At 42.6% G+C, this 23205-nt stretch overlaps 1 protein-coding gene across 1 annotated transcript in view; it reads right to left on the bottom strand.

The window, feature by feature from the left end:
* The window catches only part of DLEC1 (DLEC1 cilia and flagella associated protein), a 535808-nt gene that overhangs the window by 10099 nt on the left and 502504 nt on the right, over positions 1–23205 (bottom strand). The window contains exons 36-37 of the mRNA XM_069211058.1: positions 22533–22694; positions 20158–20311 (exon numbers count right to left, since the gene is read on the bottom strand). Of these exons, the coding sequence (XP_069067159.1) occupies positions 20158–20311; positions 22533–22694 (316 nt within the window). The remainder of the gene's footprint in view (positions 1–20157; positions 20312–22532; positions 22695–23205) is intronic.

Raw genomic sequence — 23205 nt, 5'->3', positions numbered from 1 at the left:
CCAGGATCTTTCGTAGAAATTCCCTTGTGCTTTTCCAGGTGGCTACGCATCGGGCCTGTTCTGCCCAAGACATCATACAGAGGGCCCTATATGTGAACCACCTCTGCGCACTGAGGTCAGTTTCTTTCTGATCTCCGTCTGAGCAGGACACAAAGCCACTACAATTAGAATATGGCAGTGTGCATACTTTCAGGTTAGAATCTAGGGTGGGTCAGTGAGGAATCTGCTGTTAGATAGAGACTCTAACAGAAAAGGAATTACCGAAGGCAAGTAACTTCTTCATTTAATAGAAACTTCTAACTGCAGATTCCTCGCTTTGTGAATAGATACCAAAGCAGTGCCTACCAAGGTTGTTTGTGATCTGACAGGCACCACTGACTGCGTTTGTTCACCTAGTCATATAAAGATTCACCCAGGGACTGGGAAATCAGGGAGATGCCCTGAAAGTTCAACCACTTTTAGAGGCACAGGGACTCCTGGGAAAGGACCCACAAAACCATTCCGCCCTATTTGTTGCAATTCTATGTTGCTGTTGTGCTGTCTGTGAGACACTGAGGCCCAGATTTATACTTTTTGATGCTAAACTGCCACTGCGCAGTTTTGTGTCAAAAAGTATAGTGCCGCTTGCACCATTCCGGGACGCCAGCTGGGCCCCAAATTTATGGAATGGCGCAATCCGGTGCAAAGGGTGGGCTAGAGTCATAGACAATTATGTTAGCTGGTTAGGGGTGGCGGTATGGGAGAAGGGGGTTTTTGCACCAAACAATGACGTTAGGCTGGGTAGAGTAAAAAAAAAAAATAACTCTAACCAGCCTAGCGTCATTTCGTGACGCAAAACCATCCATACCACATAACTCCTGTCTTATAAAGTACACAAGTCATGCCCACCACCCCAAAGGCCAGCACAGGGGACAAGGGTCCCCTGGTCATGGCCATTGCACCCAGTGCCAACCAAGGGGGCACATTTCATGGCCCCAATGGCACTTTGAAAGAAAAAAAAATACTTATCCTACTTACCTGGGATGGGGTCCCCCATCCTTTGATGTTCCTCTGGTGTGGGTGGGGGTATTCCTGGGGCTTGGGGAGGGCACCTGTGGGCTCTTTTCATGGTGTTTGACCATGGAAATGGGTCCACAGGTTCACCAACGCCCGCCCTGACCCAGGCGTTAAATAATGGCGCTAAGCATGCTTTAGTGCCATTATGTATGCCCGCCTCCCTCCGGTGCAACATTTTTGCACTGGAGGATAAATAAGGCGCTTGGGCCTTAGAGTAATTTTTTGGATGGAATGCCCACCCTGCATTTCATTGATGCAGGGTGGGTTCACACTTCCAAAAAATAACTTTAACTCCAATATTTTGATGTTAGACTAATTTAGCGTCAAAATATGGCGTTGAAATATGGAGTTAAGTTTGCACTGAATTAGCGTAAAAAATTATGCTAATTCAGTGCAAACAGAGTATAAATCTGTGCCTGAATTCTTGCAGCTAACATGATTGTTATGAAGAACACTGTCTGCAATAAGGGTAACCCGAAAAGACAGCTGTGCATTGGCTCAAATGAAGTGCACTTCAAGCATGTGAGACCCAGATTGAGGCCCCACTGGGGTATCATAAAAGGTTTTGATGGGCACATATGGGTCAGCCCATTTATAAAACGCATAACAGGTGATTTAAACAGAGATGGCTGATCAGGCAACCGAAAAAAAGGACAATAGTCTGACAAGTAACTGTTAACTGTGGCCACAGCAAAGCCTTGCTGGAATTGTGAAAAGGGTAAAAGTGGAACATCAGAGAACAGGGATTGAAAGGGTTGAATATGTTGGGAAGAACACCAAACAACAAACGCTTCTCAGCATCCTGCATAGTTCATAGCAGATGTACCTCTGGTTGACAGAATGACATTTACTGCCTTGGAAGGGAGATCAAAGGCAGTCAGCTGTCGCTGCTCAAGCTCCATGCATGGAGGTGTAAGCTGTGCAGGCTGAGGTGCAGCACTTGCCCTGTTGAAAAGGCAGCCACATCTAAGGTCAGATGTTCATGGCCAGAAGTGCTGCGCACCACACTCTTATGGCATACTCCGCAGCCACCAGGATGACTGGATCTTGTCATTCCTGATCTTCTTCAGAACGTTAGGCAGGAGAGGTATGAACTGGAAGGAGTATAGAAGTGTCGATCTTCACTCAAGGCGAAATGTGTCTCCAAGTGAGAACTGCCTTGGAACTCCAATAAGCAAAGGTTTGGACACTGTGCATTCTCAAAGTGGTGAAAAGTTTGAACTGGAGTTATCCCTCTTGCTCAAAAACGCACTGTGCCACCTCTGAGTATATCTACTATTTGTGATCCACTAGGCAATGATGGTTGAGTTCAGCATCCTGGATTTAAAGAACCTGCCAGGTATTATACAACCAGAGAGATGCCCTAACTGCTTAGTCAGTACCAAAGGTGCAGTGCCTCCTGGCACAGGACCCGAGTCCACAATCCACCCTGCTTGTTGCAGTACCACATTGTGGTGATGTCCATAAGGACCTGCACCTGTTCCGCTTGATGGGAGGGAGAAGGGCTTTCAATGTCAAGTGAATTGCTTGCAACTCGAACAGGCTGATGTAGAGGCAGAGTCTCAGAGACCCCTGATCTTCACCTCTCCCGGATGACCTCTACAACCCAGCAACAATGCATCCATAACAATTATCAGCTCGGAGTGGGGTAGGCTAGGGAGAAGAGTCTGCTACTAGTCTAACTGTGGTCCAGCAGCCACCACTTCAGATCTCTGACACCCTCCTTGAACAACTGAAAGGAATGTGAGAGGTTCCCTTGGGGCTGAGCACATTGAGGGCCTCATGCCCGATGCATCAGATTTCTTGCACTGTTCAACGATTCCCTAACGACTCCATGGATGCGCTGTATTTAATATACAGTGCTCCATGATGCACGTTTTCACAGACGCATCAGAAATTCTAACGGATCTGTAGCGCTAAACTGACACATTGTTGGACAAGAGCCAAAAAAATTATGCTACTCCAGCAATGCAAGGAAGGCTCCCATAGACAAAAGCCCAGCATTATTTAAACACCTGCTCTGAGCAGGCGTTACAATTGTGATGCAGTGAAGTCACAGAAAGACGCAGTGAAATGTTATAAATTTCACTCCGTCAGTTCCACTGGCTTTTTGCCAGGGAACGCCTAGCTTGCAAACATTATACCTGACAAAGGTACAATGTGAGGCACAGTTTTGCAAACTGAGGCATCGGAGCAAAATACATCAGTTTGTAAATCTGGAGCATTGTAAAGCACTGCTTAGCGCCACTGCTGCATCGAAAAACATGATCCAACAGTGGTGCAAAGACCTTGTAAATGAGGCCCAGTGTCTTCAAATCCCAATAAAGAGCCTGCATGGGCCCCCGGGCATGGTCCACTAGCAGAATGCAGGAGGCCAAGAAGCCTCAGAGCTGCTCTCAGTGAGACCCAGGGCAAGGGACAAAACATCAGGATCATAGCCTGAATGCCCTGGACTCATTGAGGTGGAAGGAAGGCTGGACCACCATGTCCAGGATGGCTACAATGTAAGACCCAGAGTAATGAATACTATCATTTTCAAGAATATTGTTGTTTTGAATATAATTTTTAGTAATATAGTTGTAAAAATATTGTTTTGGGATTATTTGTATCTGTATTCATTAATATATTAATTGTATGTGTTCGTTTTGTTGGCCTATTTAATTTTCTTTTAAATATAATTTTACATTTTAAGTGATTTTGTATTTTTAATTGTAATTAGTAATTTATAGTGTTGTGGCAGGTTGTTGGATTTGTAGGGGGATAAGGTGGGAAGTGGGAAATTAGAAATATGTATATTTTATTGATAAATTATTTTCTATTGTTAATTTTTTTTAATTCATCAACAACTGTGTAATCATTTAAGTGTCAATATGTTTTGAATAGAAGGATATATTTTAATAGTGAGTTGTTGGGTTCATAAGGATATAGAGTGGAAAATTGATTTACTAATAAATAATGTAAAATGAATGTAAATTAAATACATTATTTAATTGGTAGTTAAATATGTTGATAGTTTAATACTTATTTATTTAAGTTATACTTTAGTTGCTGGTTTTTAATTTGTAGTGGAATAGGGAGGAAAGGTAAATAAAATTATATGTAATTCAATGTAACACAAACTAAATAAAATATTTATTATGTGATTACTCATTATGTAAATTACCTAATTTGCTAATGATTGTGCAATTTGTTTAAATTTATTTTCATATGTTTATTATTATTTTTTTAATCCTGTGTTATTTTTTTAGGTGAGTTGATTGGGAAGAAAATACATAAGTAATATTGTTATATCATGTTTTATTTGAATGTGATTTATTAATTGGCAATTATATATAATTATTTTATATCTATTCTTTTGTTAAAATGCTGAATGTATTTAATAGTAAGTGCCTGTGAAATGTTAGTTGTGCAATGACATCTGCAACTTAAATGTATGTGTTTCTATGTATTAACTGAAATCAAATAAATCAGGATTGATTCATCTTTTGGGGGAGTTATGGAACTGATGTTAATATGTGTAAATTTATGTTTTCCTATTTTTTTTCATTTATATATTTCAATATCTTCTGTGTTTTTATCACAATTGTGTTCTATATACAATAGCTCAATTATGTTTTAAATTAATTGTATAAGCATTTTTAGTAATTAGGACAGCTCATTTATGTAAGGCTTTTGAAGTCAAACACTTTCCCTAATGTTGCTTAGACTGGAGTGGGAAGAGTAAATCTGATCCCTCCAAAGTCCAGCACTTTCCCTATTGTTGCCTAGACTGGAGTGTGAATAGTAAATGTATCCCCTCTGAAGTACAACACTTTCCATATTGCTTCTTAGCCTGGAGTGGGAATAGTAAATTTAACCCCTCAGATGTTCAATACTTTACCTAACTCTTCTCAAGTCCAACACTTTCGCTACTGTTGCTTAGACTGGAGTACAAATAGTAAAATCTAACCGGTGCTCCCCAAAGTCCAACACGTTCCCTAATATTGCTTAGAGTGGAGTGGGACAAGTAAATGTAACCCCTCCGAAGTCCAGAGCTTTCCCCATTGTTGCTTAGACTGCTGTGGGAATAGTAAATCTGACCCCTTAGGGTTACTTTGACTGGAGTGGGAATAGTACATTTATATCTGAAGTCCAGCACTTTCTATACTGTTGTTTAAATTGGAGTGGAAATAGTCATTATAACCCCTGCTAAGTCCAACACTTTCCCTACACTTTTCCTAATATTGGTTAAATAGAATTTGTGTTATTATTTCTTTATTTTTTTATATTTAATATTGTTTGTTTTCATATTTTTTTTTTTTAATGTTTACTTTTTTTTAGTAAATGTTTTTTTTCGAGTTCTAATATTTTAGTATTTTGTTTATTGGAAAAAATAATTAATATTTCTTATGTTGTTTTTTTCACTTGGGTATGTGATATATCACTTTTATCCATAATTTATATGACAGTCTGTGAGCCTCATTACGCGTTTAGCAGGTCGACCATCAGCCAACCAGACCTGTAGGGAGGAGACTGCCGCGAAGCCAGAGGTCTCCCTCCTGGGCCTGCTACAATGTTTCCGCAGGCTGACCAGCGGAAACCTTCGTAGTAGGAGGTTTCTGCCAGTCAGCCTGGTGGAAACAGTGTGCCGGCATTGGCCTTGACTCCTCAGGGAGCGAGGTCTATGCCGTCGAACAGAGGGTGCCCCCAGCGCCCACGGCATGCACACTGTCTGTCATAGCAGACATTGTGCGTTCCGACGGTGCTGGGCAGTGGGGCCCCTGCACTGTTGTGACATGGTGGTGGGCAGTGCAGAGGCCCCTCTGTGGTCCCCAGCATTGCCTTTCCAGTAGCCTTTTCAATTGGGTACCCAGCCATGAAAAGGCTGGAGGAAAGGAAAGTTGTGAACAGCACTGCAGTTCTGAAGTCAGCACTGCCGTGGCTAACCATGACTTCGACCTCCGCCAACACATCGGGATCCGTGATCCTGGTGGTGGCTTCCTTGCAATCCGACCGCCAGGTTCGTAATCTGACGGTCGGACCTTCAGATGTGCGGCAGTCCGACCTCCATTGTGAGTTTGGCGGTCTCATGGCCGCCAAACTTGTAATGAAGCCCTAAGTCTGAAACAGTATTCTCTTCACTTACACTGGGTGCTCCCTTGTCTCTGGACAAAGCTATACATTATTATAGAGCTAAAAAAAGTGTGGAGCACATGTCAGGGGGTTGCTTTATTCATTCTAGGTTGCCTGGGTGGCATTTTACCACTCCAAAGCTATAATTCTGTGCTTGGAGTGGTGAAAGGCTGTTGTTATTTTTCAGCTCAGCAGGGTTGGCACTAGCTATAAAGGAGCGGCTCTCCACCTAAAACATAGGAACTACCCAGAGCTCCCTGCTTCCTTTTTTTCCATAATTTATGTAGCACTCTAAGTCTAAAAGTCTATTGTCTTGACATACATATATATTAAGTGCCTATTAATATATGTATTTCTAGTACTAATTTGAAAATATAAAAGAATAAAAAGTATATAATGTAAAATAGATATCATTATGTCATACTATATATATATATATATATACACACACGCACAGACATATATATATATCTATATATATATATATATATATATATATATATATATATATATATATATATATATATGGAAAATGTCACTTACCCAGTGTACATCTGTTCGTGGCATGAGACGCTGCAGATTCCCATGCTGTGCATATCCCGCCATCTAGTGTTGGGCTTGGAGTGTTACAAGTTGTTTTTCTTCGAAGAAGTCTTTTCGAGTCACAAGATCGAGGGACTCCTCCCCTTTCTGCTCCATTGCGCATGGGCGTCGACTCCATCTTAGATTGTTTTCCCCGCAGAGGGTGAGGTAGGAGTTGTGTATATAGTAATAGTGCCCATGCAATGGAGTAAGTATGTATGTACATAATGTTATTAAAAGTGTTATATTTACAAGTTTACAAATGTACAAGTTTATTTTTATCAACTTATAACGGCTACAGGCTCCCGGGGAGGTGGGAGGGTGCATGTGAATCTGCACGGTCTCATGCCACGAACAGATGTACACTGGGTAAGTGACATTTTCCGTTCGATGGCATGTGTAGCTGCAGATACACATGCTGTGCATAGACTAGTAAGCAGTTATCTCCCCAAAAGCGGTGGTTTAGTCTGTAGGAGTTGAAGTTGTTTGAAATAATGTTCGTAATACTGCCTGTCCTACTGTGGCTTGTTGTGTTGTTAACACATCCACACAGTAATGTTTAGTGAATGTATGAGGCGTAGACCATGTGGCTGCCTTACAGATTTCTGTCATTGGTATATTTCCTAGAAAGGCCATGGTGGCGCCTTTCTTCCTAGTGGAGTGTGCCTTTGGTGTAATAGGCAGTTGTCTCTTTGCTTTAACATAACAGGTTTGAATACATTTAACTATCCATCTGGCAATGCCTTGTTTGGATATTGGATTTCCTGCATGAGGTTTTTGGAAAGCTACAAACAATTGTTTTGTTTTGCGAAATTGTTTGGTTCTATCAATGTAATACATTAGTGCTCTTTTTATGTCTAATGTATGTAATGCTCTTTCAGCTACAGAGTCTGGTTCTGGAAAGAACACTGGGAGTTCCACCGTTTGATTTAAGTGGAACGGTGATATAACTTTTGGCAAAAATTTGGGATTTGTGCGTAGAACCACTTTATGTTTGGGTATTTGTATAAAGGGTTCCTGTATGGTAAAGGCTTGTATTTCACTTACTCTTCTGAGAGATGTAATAGCTATTAGGAAGGCTACTTTCCAGGTTAAGTATTGAATCTCACAAGAGTGCATGGGTTCAAATGGTGGACCCATGAGTCGTGTTAATACAATATTGAGGTTCCACGAAGGAACTGGTGGTGTTCTTGGTGGAATGATCCTTTTTAGACCCTCCATAAATGCTTTTATGACTGGGATTCTAAATAGTGAATTTGAATGTGTAATTTGCAGATAGGCAGAAATTGCTGTGAGATGTATTTTAATGGATGAAAAAGCTAACTTAGACTTTTGTAAGTGTAGTAAGTAGCTTACAATGTTTTTCGCTGACGCGTGTAATGGTTGAATTTTATTATTATGACAGTAATAAACAAATCGTTTCCATTTATTTGCGTAGCAATGTCTTGTAGTAGGTTTTCTAGCCTGTTTGATGACCTCCATACATTCTTGTGTAAGGTCTAGATGTCTGAATTCTAAGACTTCAGGAGCCAGATTGCTAGATTGAGCGATGATGGATTCGGATGTCTGATCTGTTGTTTGTGTTGGTTAACAGATGTGGTCTGTTTGGTAGTTTGATATGAGGCACTACTGACAGGTCTAGTAGTGTTGTGTACCAAGGTTGTTGTGCCCAAGTTGGTGCTATTAGTATTAGTTTGAGTTTGTTTTGACTCAATTTGTTTACTAGATACGGAAGAAGTGGGAGAGGGGGGAAAGCGTAAGCAAATATCCCTGACCAACTCATCCATAACGCATTGCCCTTGGAGTGAGGCTGTGGGTACCTGGATGCGAAGTTTTGGCATTTTACGTTTTCTTTTGTTGCGAATAGGTCTATTTGCGGTGTTCCCCAGTTTTGGAAGTACGTTTGTAGTATCTGGGGATGAATTTCCCATTCGTGGATCTGTCGGTGATCTCGACTGAGATTGTCGGCTAACTGGTTTTGAATTCCTGGTATGTATTGCGCTATTAGGCGAATGTGATTGTGAATCGCCCAATGCCAAATCTTCTGTGCTAAGAGACACAACTGTGTTGAGTGTGTGCCTCCCTGTTTGTTCAGGTAATACATTGTTGTCATGTTGTCTGTTTTGACAAGAATGTGTTTGTGGGCTATTAGTGGTTGAAATGCCTTTAATGCTAGAAACACTGCTAGTAGTTCTAGTTAATTTATATGAAGTTGTTTTTGCTGAGTGTCCCATTGTCCCTGGATGCTGTGTTGGTTGAGGTGTGCTCCCCACCCTACCATGGAAGCATCTGTTGTGATCACGTATTGAGGCACTGAGTCTTGGAAGGGCCGCCCTTGGTTTAAATTTATAGGATTCCACCATTGAAGCGAGTTGTGTGTTTGGCGGTCTATCAACACTAGATCTTGAAGTTGACCCTGGGCTTGTTTCCATTGTGTTGCTAGGCACTGTTGTAAGGGGCGCATGTGTAATCTTGCGTTTGGGACAATGGCTATGCATGAAGACATCATGCCTAAAAGTTTCATCACTAATTTTACTTGATATTGTTGGTTTGGGTGCATGCTTTGTATTACATTTTGGAATGATTGTACCCTTTGTGGACTTGGAGTGGCAATCCCTTTTTTGGTGTTGATTGTTGCTCCTAAGTATTGTTGTATTTGACACGGTTGTAAGTGTGATTTTAGGTAGTTTATTGAGAACCCTAATTTGTGAAGGGTTTCTATGACGTATTTTGTGTGTTGAAGACACTGTTTCTGAGTATTGGTTTTTATTAACCAATCGTCTAGATACGGGAATACGTGTATGTGCTGTCTTCTGATATGTGCCGCTACTACTGCAAGGCATTTTGTAAATACCCTTGGTGCTGTTGTTATCCCGAATGGTAACACTTTGAATTGGTAATGTACTCCTTGGATTACAAACCTTAAGTATTGTACTGTGTGAAGGATGTATGGGTATATGGAAGTACGCATCCTTTAGATCTAATGTTGACATGTAGTTTTGTTGTTTGAGCAAGGGGATCACGTCTTGAAGCGTTACCATGTGAAAGTGTTCTGATTTGATGTAAAGATTTAGTGTTCTGAGATCTAAGATGGGTCTCAGAGTTTTGTCCTTTTTGGGTATTAGAAAATACAGGGAATAAACACCTGTTCCTTTCTGATGGTTGGGTACGAGTTCTATTGCCTCTTTTTGTAACAACGCTTGGACTTCTAGTTGCATTAGATGTAAGTGCTGTTTGGACATGTGTGTTCTTGGAGGCACATTTGGTGGTAATTGTAGGAATTCTATGCAATAACCATGTTGGATAATGGCTAGGACCCACGAGTCTGTAGTTATTTCTTCCCAATTTTTGTAATAATCTGTGAGTCTCCTCCCCACTGGTGTTATGTGTTGGGGATTTGTGACATTGAAGTCACTGTTTAGTTTGTGGGGCCTTTGGGCTTTGGAATTTCCCTCTGGTTTTAGGGAACTTTCCACCTCTATATTGTCCCCGAAAGCCTCCTCTTTGATACTGGCCCTGGTATGTGGGTCTGGCTTGTGAGGTTGAGGGTTCTGTGCTTTGGGCTCAAAACCCCCCTCTAAAGTGTGGCTTTCTAAAGGTGCCTCTGCTTTGTGGGGAGTAGAGCGCGCCCATGGCTTTGGCTGTGTCAGTGTCCTTCTTTAGCTTCTCTATAGCTGTAACCACCTCCGGCCCAAACAACTGTTATCCATTAAAAGGCATATTAAGCACAGCCTGTTGGATCTCTGGCTTAAATCCAGAGGTGCGGAGCCATGCGTGTCTCCGAATTGTGACTGCTGTATTCACAGTCCTGGCGGCTGTGTCTGCTGCGTCCATTGCCGATCGTATCTGGTTGTTGGAGATACTTTGGCCCTCTTCCACCACTTGCTGTGCACGCTTTTGAAACTCCTTGGGAAGATGTTCAATAAAATGCTGCATTTCATCCCAATGAGCCCTGTCATATCTTGCCAATAAAGCCTGTGAATTGGCAATACACCATTGATTGGCCGTCTGTGCTGCAACTCTTTTCCCCGCTGCATCAAACTTTCGACTTTCTTTGTCGGGTGGTGGTGCATCCCCAGAAGTCTGTGAGTTTGCCCTTTTGCGTGCTGCGCCTACTACCACTGAGTCAGGTGTTAGTTGTTGCGTGATGTACACAGGGTCCGTAGGGGGAGGCTTGTACTTTTTTTCCCACCCTAGGTGTAATGGCTCTGCATTTGACGGGGTCTAGAAACACTTGTTTTGTGTGTTTTAACATCCCTGGTAACATCTGCAGACTCTGGTACTGGCTGTGTGTTGACGACAAAGTATTAAATAAAAAGTCATGCTCAATAGGTTCAGCATGCAGTGCTACATTGTGAAAAGTAGCTGCTCTGGACACCACCTGCATGTAAGCAGTACTGTCTTCAGGTGGTGACGGTCTTGCCGGGTAGCAATCTGGGCTATTGTCAGATACTGGTGCATCATATAGATCCCATGCATCTGGGTCATCCCTGTGTGCGTTGGAGATTGCATCATAGGGGGTGTTGCAATTGGTGATAGTTGCGGTGAGTGCTGTGGCGATGGTTGTGGCAAAAAACGTGGTGGAGTTTTTTCTTTCGCCACCTTTGCTTTTGGCTGTTTCTCTGTGTCTTGGAAAGCAAGTTTCCTTTTCATTTTAATAGGGGGAAGAGTTCTTATTTTCCCTTTTTCTTTTTGAATATGGAGCCTGCTTTGTGTATAGTCTGGCTCCACCATCTCTAATTCTTGTCCAAATTTATGGCCTTGTAGTTGTGCTGAAAGGCCTTGTTCTTCGGAATAAGAACTTTGTTTCGGCTCCTATGCTGGGTGAATCGGCACCGAAACAGTTTCTACAGTCTTTTTCAGCTCCGAAGCCACCTTTTTCAGTTTCGGGGTGCCTATCTCTCGGTGCCGACTTTGCTCGGAGCCGGTATCTCGGTGTCGAGTTTGGTCGGAGCCAGTATCTCGGTGCCGAGTATACTCTGTGCCGGTATCTCGACCGGAGTCGGATGTCTTCGACACGTGTGTGCCCTTTTTCGGTGCCAATGGTTGGTCACCGAGTTTACGGGTTAAGCCATGGCCTGCCGGCGGTGGCGTCCCCTGGGCCTTCATGATTTTGCCATGAGTGTTGGCCGGGGCAGGTTTACTCAAGGTTTTCGCCGGCTGCTGACTTTCCGAGTCTGAATCGGAAATGGAGAAAGTCTCCTCTTCTTCGACGTCGTGGTGTCCTGACGGCGTCGATGCCATTTGAAGCCTTCGAGCTCTCCGGTCCCGTAGCGTCTTCTGCGACCGAAATGCCCGACAGGCCTCGCAAGTATCCTCTTTGTGTTCGGGGGACAAACACAAATTACAGACCAAATGCTGATCTGTGTAAGGATACTTATTGTGGCATTCGGGGCAGAAGCGGAATGGGGTCCGTTCCATGAGCCTTGAAGACGCACGCGGTCGGTACGACCAGGCCCCGCCGGGGGTAGAAGCCCCGAAGGGCTACCGGAGCTCTTCTTTTATTTGGTGTCGATTTGCTATAACTAACCCGATACCGAGCGCAAACAATATCGTCGAATTTTCCGAGATTTAACTAGCTTTCCGAACGAAACACGGAGCGAAGAGGAACATGTCCGAACCCGATGGCGGAAAGAAAACAATCTAAGATGGAGTCGACGCCCATGCGCAATGGAGACGAAAGGGGAGGAGTCCCTCGATCTCGTGACTCGAAAAGACTTCTTCGAAGAAAAACAACTTGTAACACTCCGAGCCCAACACTAGATGGCAGGATATGCACAGCATGTGTATCTGCAGCTACACATGCCATCGAACACACACATACACACGTTTATATATATACATATTTATGTATAGTATTAAAAAATCAGTGGACTCTAATTTATATTATATTTATTTTAGATATTAAAATATTTAAAATGTACTACTTAAAACTGTATGTATTTGAAAGATTATATTTTTGTATGTTCTCAACAATATTTTTTTCAATGTTCGTCACTTACATTATAAGTTTCAAAACATGATATTGTGGTAAACAATATTTTTGACACAATTGTTTTGTTTACGATATTGTTTACAAGTTATTGTGTCATTAATCCAGAAAATTTGATATTCCTATACTCCACAGATGGGCAGCAACCACCAACATCACTTTTGTGAAAACAAGAGGGGCATTGGTAAGGCCAGAGGGGAGCAATGATTAATAAAAGTGCTCTGGCTTACCTACAATCGCAGGTGGCATCTCAAGGACTGCAGGATGGGAAAGTGGGATGGCAATAGGTGTCTTGCAGATCAAGTGCCACCATCCAGTCGCCGGGCGGACAGAACTTGGGCCAGGGTAAGCTTCTTGCACTTGTCCTTCTTCAGGAGTTGGAAATCTAGACAGGGATGAAGACCTCTATCCTTCTTCAGGACCAAAAAGTAGCGGGAGTAGCAGTCTGTTCTGACCGCTGATGCTAAAGCTCTTTCAATAGCTCCCTTTCCCAAAAGAGTGTGACTGCCTTTCGTAAAATGCACAAGATTTCTGCCAAAAGCCGTTGAGGTGTATACGTGGCATGTTTGGAGGGGATAGAAATGAAGGGTAAGGTATATCTATGTTGGATGATTTGAAGCACCCATCTGTCCAATGTGATGCTTAGTTATGTTATGTGTAGTTGTAAAGTTCACAACTGACTCAGGAGGGTATCCTGGCACGTAGGCCAAGTGGGGCTGGGACCCAGGTGAAGAGCCATATTATCAGTTCCTTGAGGAACTCAAGAACTGAGGTGGCAGTTCTGATGTGCAGGGACAGGTTGTTCCAGACTTTGGGAGCAAGGTAGGAGAAGGATAAGCCGCCAAATATAGTTATGCACTTGCGTGGATGTGTGGGAGTACGAGTCTGGCTGAATGGAGCTGACTGGTCCTGTGGAAGTTGGTGCAATTGTTAAGGAAAGAGAGGGTGCTCTTGTGCGAGGTTTTATATGGGTGCATGAGGAGTTACCTATTTGTGGATTCCGAGCCAGTGGAGGTCTTTGAGGTGAGGTGATGTATATGTGCTGAGGTAGTTTGAGTGTGAGTTGGGCTGCTAAATTCTGTATGGTCTGCAGGCTTCTGATCAGTTGTGCATTAATTACTACATAGATTGTGTTGCCATGGTCCAGCTTACTGGTGGCCTGAGAGATGGTTCTGCAAGTGCTGATTGCAAGCTACTTGAAAAACGTTTGAAGTTTCTTAACTGTATGGAAACAGGTGTGGGAAAGACCACTTTGTTTAATTGAAAGGTCATAGCAAGCTGGTTGTCGACTACTATTATGAGATTCTTCACATGGCTGGATAGGTAGGACGTGGTTCTGAGTTCAGCCTCCACCAGGAGTTACTGCAGCAGAGCAAGGGTCCTTGAATGGCGACTTCGTGCAGGCATCAGATGAGGATTGGGTGGGAGACTATGTTGAAGGCAGTGGATAAATCCAATTGGATGAGCGCAATTGTGTCTCCTCTGTCTGTGATCAGCTGGATAGCGTCTGTGGAGGCGATGGGAGTGTGGGTCTCAGTGCTATTACTGTGACTGAATCTAGACTGAGTTGTGTTAAGGAAGTGGTTGTCATTGAGATGGAGAGCTAGGCATTTGTTTATGATTTTCTCCATGACTTTTGCCAGGAAAGGCATCAGAGAGATGGGTTGGCAGTTGGCTAGCATCTTAGGGTCGGTTGAGGGATACTTTAGGCTTTTGCAGGGGAGGACTGTGGTGTGTTTCCAGGTGTCTATGAAGGTGGCTCTGTTGATCAAGCCATTCAGGATCAGTATAAGTGCTGCGCTGATGGGGTCCAGTCCTCTAGTGAAGCCGTAATGTGGGGAGGGGGTTGAAGTGTGCGCCGGAGGGTGTGGACCGCATGGTTGCTGAGGTTTATTGAGCCGTGATGGTGGGCCAGGTGGTCATTGTCATCCTCTGGGTGTTGCTCGTGATGGCCAGAAGGTGGTGTGAGGTTGTAGGATGCCAATTGGAGCTCAAAGCCATCATAGATGTTGGTGAGCTTGCTGTAGAAGAAGACGGATAGCTGGCTGCAAAGGTCCTGTGAGGGAAGGGTGGTGGTGGAGCTTGCGTCCAGACAGGTAAAGTCTTTCACATTGGTGAATATGTCCTGTGCACTGTTGCCGCTGTTTTCAATGTGGTCAGTGAGAGCAACACATTTAGAAGTGCCGATTTGTTGGTGGTGGAGTCAGTGGGCTTACCTGGAGGCACTGTTGTTGGTGATTTCCTGGTTTTGTCTCCATCTGTTTTAGTTCCCTGCACTGATGTTTGGTGAGTCTGACCCCTTTGGTGTACCAGCTTGCTTGTTGTCTGGTTCTTGTAGCCTTGGTAATTTTGAGTGGGATAAGGATGTCTGCACAGGAGGTGATCCAGGTTCTGAATTTGGTAGATGGATCTGGGGGGAATCATTGAGGTGCTGCTGGGAGGTCCTAGGAGCACCGCAGACCACGATCTTGCTGAGATCTTGTTCTCTTAGCATCACCAAGATATGGCAATGGCATTCCTGCAGTGGTGCATGATGGGTATATTGAAGCGGACAAGGGCATATTTGGACCAGGGGATTGGTGTAGGCTGTCTACTGTTCTGCCATTGAAGATAGTGAAGATGGGGTCAAGTGGGTGTCCAGTGCTGTGGGAGAGGCCTTCCAGTGGCTGGGTGAGGCTGAAGTTCTTCAGGTCCTCTAAGAAGTTGCTTTTGTTGGGCTCAATGACGTCCTCAACGGAGTAGTTAAGGTGCTGAGGGGGAGGAGGGATGGGAAAATGAGGGACATTAAATAAGGGAGGGGTGATAAAAGAACGTAGTCCAAATTTTGCTAGGCACGAATAGTGAGAACATTCATCTAGTGAAACAAGGGTGGTTTGGCTATAATGGGTAAAGGTAATGGTCAAGTTGAGGAGGAAAAGCAGAGTCAACAGCCTTTTCTAATAGCTGTGTTTATGCTTTAATTGAAAGGCTTCTTTTGGCCTGTTGGCCTTTGAAGTTATACATTTGAGGGGCGTTACTGCCTATGGGGATCCCTGGTGAATTTAATAAGCTAGACAACGTGATGGGGATGCAAAGTGAAGACAGTCTCTCACACTGTGCCTGCAACATTCAAACTATCATTTATTGTGAAAGACCTTCAACTCCCTTAAAAGATGCTAGGATCTTGAGTGATGGTAGGCAACATGATCCTGGTATTCTGTCCATATAGGAAACTTGGCTGCTACTAAGACCAATACTGAATGAGTCAAAAAGCTTACCTCTGCAATTCCAGGCCTTGACCTCATCTAAGACAACAGGTGTTGCCATCCTGTGCACATTAAGGGGCAAAGCCCTAAGGTGCAAAGAGACCAGGGAGGGGGATACCTCAAGGTTCAGCTACTCATGGCTTACTCTCCCATTTATCTATGCACCAAACCCACGGAAAGACACCTTATTAAAAGATGCATTAGATAAGTTGATAGACAATTACCCGTGGGAAATGATTTTGGAGGAGACTTTAACTTTACTGGGGAGTCCAATTTAGACAGAGCCACTTCTAGAGTTAGCTCATGGGGACCGTTGTAAAAAAGGACTTAGAAGAATGTTTGACGATCTCTGTTTGAGGATACTTAGCAGGCACTGCACACCTAGAACAAGGACTAATCTTTCGACTTGCACACACATTGGACACATTGCCTCTTAGACTACAAATGTATGACCCTGGAATGGATGCGCTTATTTTAGAAAATGGATACTGCAAACTTGGCAACAGAATGGGGGCAAAAGGGGTGGTAGCGGCTGACCCCACTGGAAGATAAACATTGAGCTTCTCAAAGCCCATGTACAGAAATGAAATAGAACAGGAAATAATCAAATTATTTAAGATCAATCTGGAACTAAATGTTGTGCGCGGAGTAGATCTTACTGAAACTGGGACAGTCTTACTATCAGAGGGAGAAAAGTTAGGCATACTACTTGCGAGGAAACTTAATTCAACACTTTTTGGGATCATGGTGCTCACTACTTCATTTGTCCAATAAAAGTAATTAAAATGAATATCCTCCACGGACTCTGTATCCTTAAAAAAAAAAAAAAGTATTTATTGCATTTTTTCATTTTGAGAATCAACAAACAATTGTAATTTACTGTACCACCATAGGACACAGCATAGCCAGCACCGGCATTCAAGTACACATGCCAAAATACATCCAATAGCTCACCATTCCAGCGTGTGTGCCCAGAAGAGGCCCAGGTCATAATGGGGATTGTTAAGTCCGTCTAGACGTAACAAACTCAACTCCCTCACTGCAAGCAGAAACGCGTTGTGTGCCAAAAAAAGGCCTGCCCCCAGGTCAAGGGATGATTGCATGGCTGGAAAGGGCATGAAAAGCCCCTGTGTAAAGATCACCTACTCGACAAACCACAGTCTTCTTCCACGGGGTCAGATCGTGGACAGCTAGCACAGCTCTCAGCCCCAGGAAACTCCAAAGCGGCTATTGTGGTGCATACCTCACTGCGCCATGGTTGAACGTACCTGTTCCAACAAACCTTAGCCGCCTGCGCCCACCTACTCAGTCCTCTCAGGGGACTGGTCCTGTCCAGCAGACAGTCTAATATCTTGGTTCCCCAGAGTTTGTCCCAGCCAGCCACACACTCAGGTATCATATTATTGGTCATCCATCACATTAGCCACTGGAGTTGCACTGTAGCGTAATAAACCTTGATGACTCGCACTCCCAGGCCACCCACCATCTGAGGCCTCTGGAGCATGTCAATTGACACTCTTCGGTGGCTCCCCAGACAAGATTAGATATCAGGCTCCTTAAAGAAGGAACAACTGGCACTGGTTGGGTCATGAAAAGGTACAAGAAGTGTGGCAGGACTAACATCTTCGCTATGGATGTACAGCCCATGGGTGAGAGAGGGAGGTGTTTCCAAAAGGCCGGGGAATGATGCGTAGCTGTTAACACTATACCGTGATTACCATCAACAACGTCCCTGTCTGAGTCATATACATAAATTGCTAGATAGCTGAATGTTACCATGCACCAAGACAGGCGCTCAACTAGTAGTCCTGTCCCTTCAGCCTGTCCCACTTGCCGCAGAGGGAACAATCAAGATTTCCCCCAATTGATCCTAAATCCAGTAATCACGCTGAAGTGTTTTAGCAGTTTGAGTAGATATGGCAGGACCCTCCACTGATCTCGAATATTTTTTACAGCATCATCGGCATACAGGGAAATTTATGCCCGTCGCCCCCTTAAGCCACGCCCCAGTCTGGGCTCCATGCCCTCAGTAGGCATGCCAGGGGTGCCATCGCCATGACACAGATTATGGGTGATAAGGGGCAACCCTGAGGGGTGCTTCAGCCGATTGCAAACTTGAGCAATATCTTATGACTTGTTTTTACCCTAGCCTGTGGAGCTGTGTACAGTAATTTAACCCAGCAAAGGAACTCGGGTCCCATCCCTAGGCCCTCTAACACAAGCAGCTGGTAGGACCATCTCAGGGTGTTGAATGACTTATTGAAGTCCAAGGACACCACTATCTGATGGTCAGCGGCTCCGTCCAAGGCTCCCATTATGTGACACAGTCTGTGGGTGTAATAGCAGGTAGCCCTAGGGGGAATAAAGCCATTCTGATCGGCGTGCACCAGCGCTGGCAACGTAGGCAGTAGTCTATTTGCAAGGACCTTACTTGTAGAACGTCAGCGATGTTCAGGTAAGTTTTTTTTTTTGTATTGTTTATTTTTGTTTTATTTCCCCCACCAGCCACTTTTCAAGTCGCCAGCCGCGTCTGCCTTGCTGAACTGAGACTTTTATACATAATCCTGTAGATTTGGAAAGAATTTAAAAGACTGTGATAGTTAGTTGGTTTTGTGTTGGAACTTCCTCTTAATATTTCACAGGCTTGGTGAAATGATGGGCTAATGGTTTGAATTTACATTGATATTTTTTCTCCTCAGACCGAAATGGGATTTTATGTGACAATATTGAAGCTTCCGGTTGTAAATGGAGACCCAAGACAGTAGGGCTGTGCTGTAAAATAATTTCAAAATAAATAAGAAAGTAAATAAGGAAGATCATATTTAATTCGTGTTCACAGACAATCCCACTCTGTCTTTCCTGTGTGAAAATCTTATTACCCGCAAAGTGGAAATTATGCGAAAAGGAATCAGTCACTGAAAAAAAGTCCTTCGACATTACAGAATTCATCAGAGGCAAAGATGGCATATGTAAACTCCTACCTACAAACTCACAGACTCTGACCACAAGCGATAGGAAAATGAGCCAGTCATGCTTCGGCTTAAGACATGAGCCCACCTTTGTTCTGTCCTACACGGACTTAGACCTGCCATCCATCTTTCTTCAGTGTTGATTAGGTTTACCCTTTGGTGACAATTAATTCATTAATTAATCATAGATCCAGATTAAAATGTGCGGCATGGGGTGTAGTCGATCAGATTATATATGAAGCCAAATTCTCTGCAGTAGTCTTTACCATTAGTAATTAAGGACAAGTTTTCTTGGGGAAAAATCCCCTCTTGCCAAGTATCTGTCTAAGAGGTCAGAAGGGGCAAAATGGTAGTTTAACCTCACTCAAATGTTGCCGATCGCATGGAACAGCAGACATACTTACCCATCCCCACACAGAGAAGTAGGGAATTGAAAAAGCTGCCCAGTCCATGATAAAATGTAGAGCAAAGACACTGATATGTTTAAGCACAATGTTAAATGCATATTTTCATGTGAACAAACACTACTTTACCTGGCATGCTTTCTACTCCAGTTTCCAGGTATATTTTATGGAGAATGTAAAGTTATTGGAGCTGTACCTATAAAACGACTGTTTGGAAATAAATGAACACAATAATATACTACTGTGATTAACCCAAAATGCTCAAGAGAGCAGTAAAACTAGCAGCCAAATTAGTTATTCAGAAATGGCTCCTCTACTCACACAGCATTGCAGCGATGGCATTTGATCTCAGTAGATTGCCAAACGGATCAGTGAGATATGCAAATCACCACCAAAGGCAAGCGATACCCAATAGGAGGAAATTGCTCAGGCAAAACGACTATTTGGCTATCAGCTAAGATTAATAATGGCTTTGCCAAATTATGTATTTTGTATCTTTACGGCCATGATCAGACCAGGCAATCCTACAGTTTCATTTCTATTTGCAAACGCATTATGACAAAAGTCAAGAATGCCCTGTGAAATTGGTTAGTTGTAGATTGAGTTGTGAGCTGAGGGAAAATCCAATTTTAAATTACCATTTTAGGGCATTTGTTTTCTATGATTCCAGAACCTAACTAGGTTCAGATTGTCGCGTTTACGTTTCTGAGCCAGAATTTCACCCGCCCTTTTTCCAATATTCAAAAAAACAAATAATGAAAACATTATGGAAGAAGGTGACAATATAACCGCCTTACCTATCAAGGCAGTCCAGTAACTTTTAGAGCCGCTCCTGTTCAGCAGGAAGACTTCCTGTGTGCGGGTCTGTCCAACAAAACAAGTACCGAAGTCGACGGTGTCACGAGAAAGCTGCAAAACTGGCACAGAAAGGTATGCGCAGAGCGGCAACTGCTGCAGAGGTGGGCATCGAAAGAGAAATAGGACGGCAAGTAAAAGGTCAGTGCAAACGATTCAACCCTTAATGATACCCAAAACCATGCTATGGATCCACAATGAAACCATAGTCATGGTATACAAGGAGTAATGTATACAAGCAACTGACCTTCTGCTCTTCAAGCAGGTACATTCTAAAAAAAAAAACGCATTTTCGCGTAATCCTAATTTTGTATTTTCAAATCATTATTAGAACAAGGAACATGCCTCTGATCTAGCTTTAATTCTTGTCATACTTTGCTATATTTCATGAGAAGTTTATCAAAAATACTTGTATTCAGTATTAAAAAAAACTACAGAACAAAACATCATAGGATACATAAAGTCACTACAAATAATTCCTTGCATGAAACCAACAATTCAGCCTAATTTATCATAAATACAATCGTTTATCCTTATTATGAATTCATTATAATATTTTTAAAGGTAATGCTACTGTAAATCCTCTAATCAAATTTACACAGGCCGTTTAGCTCAAACATTCTAGATCATTCAGCTCTAAATGCACACAAGCCCATTAACCATTAAAGTTTTGTATAGCTGGCATATAACTGTATCGCTTGCAGCTTCCCTCTAACTGCAAATCAAACAAGTGGCCAGATCGAATAACATACAGTGTCTCTGCTATCCCTCGGTACTTAGGAACCACAGATAAGTAGTCAATTCATAATAGTTACAGGCTACACAATAAAGCCCTCATATACAAAATCATTTTAATTTCTGTAAGGCTCCGAATCGAAAAATCAGAACCTTTTTGACGGCAAGACGAAATTTCTTTAATTCACCAAACCCAAATAGCGTTTTGGTAACATGTTACCAAATCTTACCAAATCGCTAATTGGTTTTGAGAATAAATACATATTCGGTATTTGGAAAGGACGTGTTAAGGGTGTCTCTTCCAGTTACCGAACCTTTAAGTTATGTATTCATGTTTTTCAATCAAAATCCAGTCGCAAAACATTAATATTTACCAAGTCCTTAAAGAAGATGGAAAGCCATTTGCAAATGGAAAGGGGTCCCCATGGGACCTCTTCCCCTTTGTGAATGTTCACAAAAACGTTTTTTATGAACAGGCACATGCTCAGAAAAAAAGATTTGTGTCATTTTTTTCTCCAGTGTATCCCGTTTTCCTTTAAGGAAAGGGGCTGCATTTAAAAAACAAACAAAAAAAAAACGCTTTATTTAAAAGCAATCACAAACGTGGTGGTCTGCTGACCCTAGCAGGTCACCATGCCTGTCACGGTAGCCAATCGTAGTGGGTCCCAATTTACAACCTATCTCATGGATACTGATGAGGTAGGTTGAATTGTGAACCACTATGAATTGGTATTTTTGAGAATCAACCAATTAATAAACAGGCTGGTTATCAAAAACCCAGTAGATTTGTTAGAAGTCAGTGGCAAATTGCACCAACTTCTAACATCCATTTTTTTACATTCTATTTAAGGGATCATAAATTGCAAATCACTTCCTTTTAAGGAATCACAAAGTGCAAATCTTTATTTGTCACACTTTACGATTCCTTAAATAGAATATTTGTATATGAGGGCATAACACTACTAAAAGGGTTTTGGCATTAAACTTGGAGATTAAGCTTTTTTAGTGTGTGCCTTTTCTTTAAGATGTACTTGTGGACTACTTTGGTACAGACTGATCATTAAATATGTTGCTCAGACCCAGACCACTGCTTCATTACAGGGGCAGCCTACATAAATCAAGTAAGGCTGTATCTATGCCAGATTTTCAGGATATCCACGCAAGAGATATTTACATACAATTAATTTAAATATTTAAGGGGAGCTCAATAACACAGCACTGATAATCCTGAAAATAATGACTGAATCCAGTCTTCTAGGACACACCTTTAGCACTCTTACCCTATTATTTCCGTTATGAATGTCTAGCTCCCTCTAGAGTCTGATAGGGGAAGAAGGATCTTTCTTGACAGCCCAATGTATCAAGGGGCTAAAATCAAAATAGGACGTAGGCAAACACCTATCAGATTGCCAAGCCATGTGATTTGCTGCCAGTGCCACAATGCTATTGACATTTCAGGGCTTACATGCAGTTCAGAAATCTCCCAATTGCACATAGGCAAGTCAAACTGTGCCTGCAGCTATACACAGTGATGACACTCATTAAACTACAACTACGGTATAACACCGCTACTTTTACATACCTGCTTGGCTTTGTTGCTGTACTCAAGAACCAGCTGTTGACTAAATACCAACTTCTTTTCCCCATTTTCAGACAGAAGCAGTTGGGTACCAGAAAGCATTTGCTCCTCTGGCAGATTCTGGTAGGTCAGTAACTCCAATGTAGTGCAGAAGGAAACTTTAACCTAGAGGAGAGCAGTCACAATCTATCACTGACATCACATAATCACACAAAGTATATCATCAAATCAAGTGTTTCCTTCCAAATCAAAATAAAGAGTTGTGTAAGAAAACCCACATATTGAGTAGTTGCCTTCCCTTGAATTTCCTGAGTAAAAACCTGACAAAATGTGAACTGGAAAAAATCTTAAAAAGAGGGAAACTATTTCACACTGTGTGCATAATAGACAGATACAGCAGGTTAGAACGTATTCTGAGCAGAAACTCTTGGAATAATGTGGTGATTCCTCACCTAAGAAAAACCAATCCCCGCAGTGTAGACAATTCTGGGTGCTGTACAAGCACATCTTTTTACCACAACACTCAGAATGAGGCCCTCATGGTGTATTTCTGTTGCAAAGGGTCCAATTCTTTGGCCTGAGACTTCTGCTTCATACCAGTTGAATGACTTCTAAATGGGCTTTCTATCTATCCCTTTGGGATATAATTCATGACTGGACTGTTCAACATCTGAAT

This window comes from Pleurodeles waltl, chromosome 10 (genome assembly GCF_031143425.1).
Source record: "Pleurodeles waltl isolate 20211129_DDA chromosome 10, aPleWal1.hap1.20221129, whole genome shotgun sequence".
NCBI classification, from domain to species: domain Eukaryota; kingdom Metazoa; phylum Chordata; class Amphibia; order Caudata; family Salamandridae; genus Pleurodeles; species Pleurodeles waltl.
The sequence above is the reverse complement of the archived record's forward strand: the minus strand, read 5'-3'. Positions and strand labels throughout refer to the sequence as shown.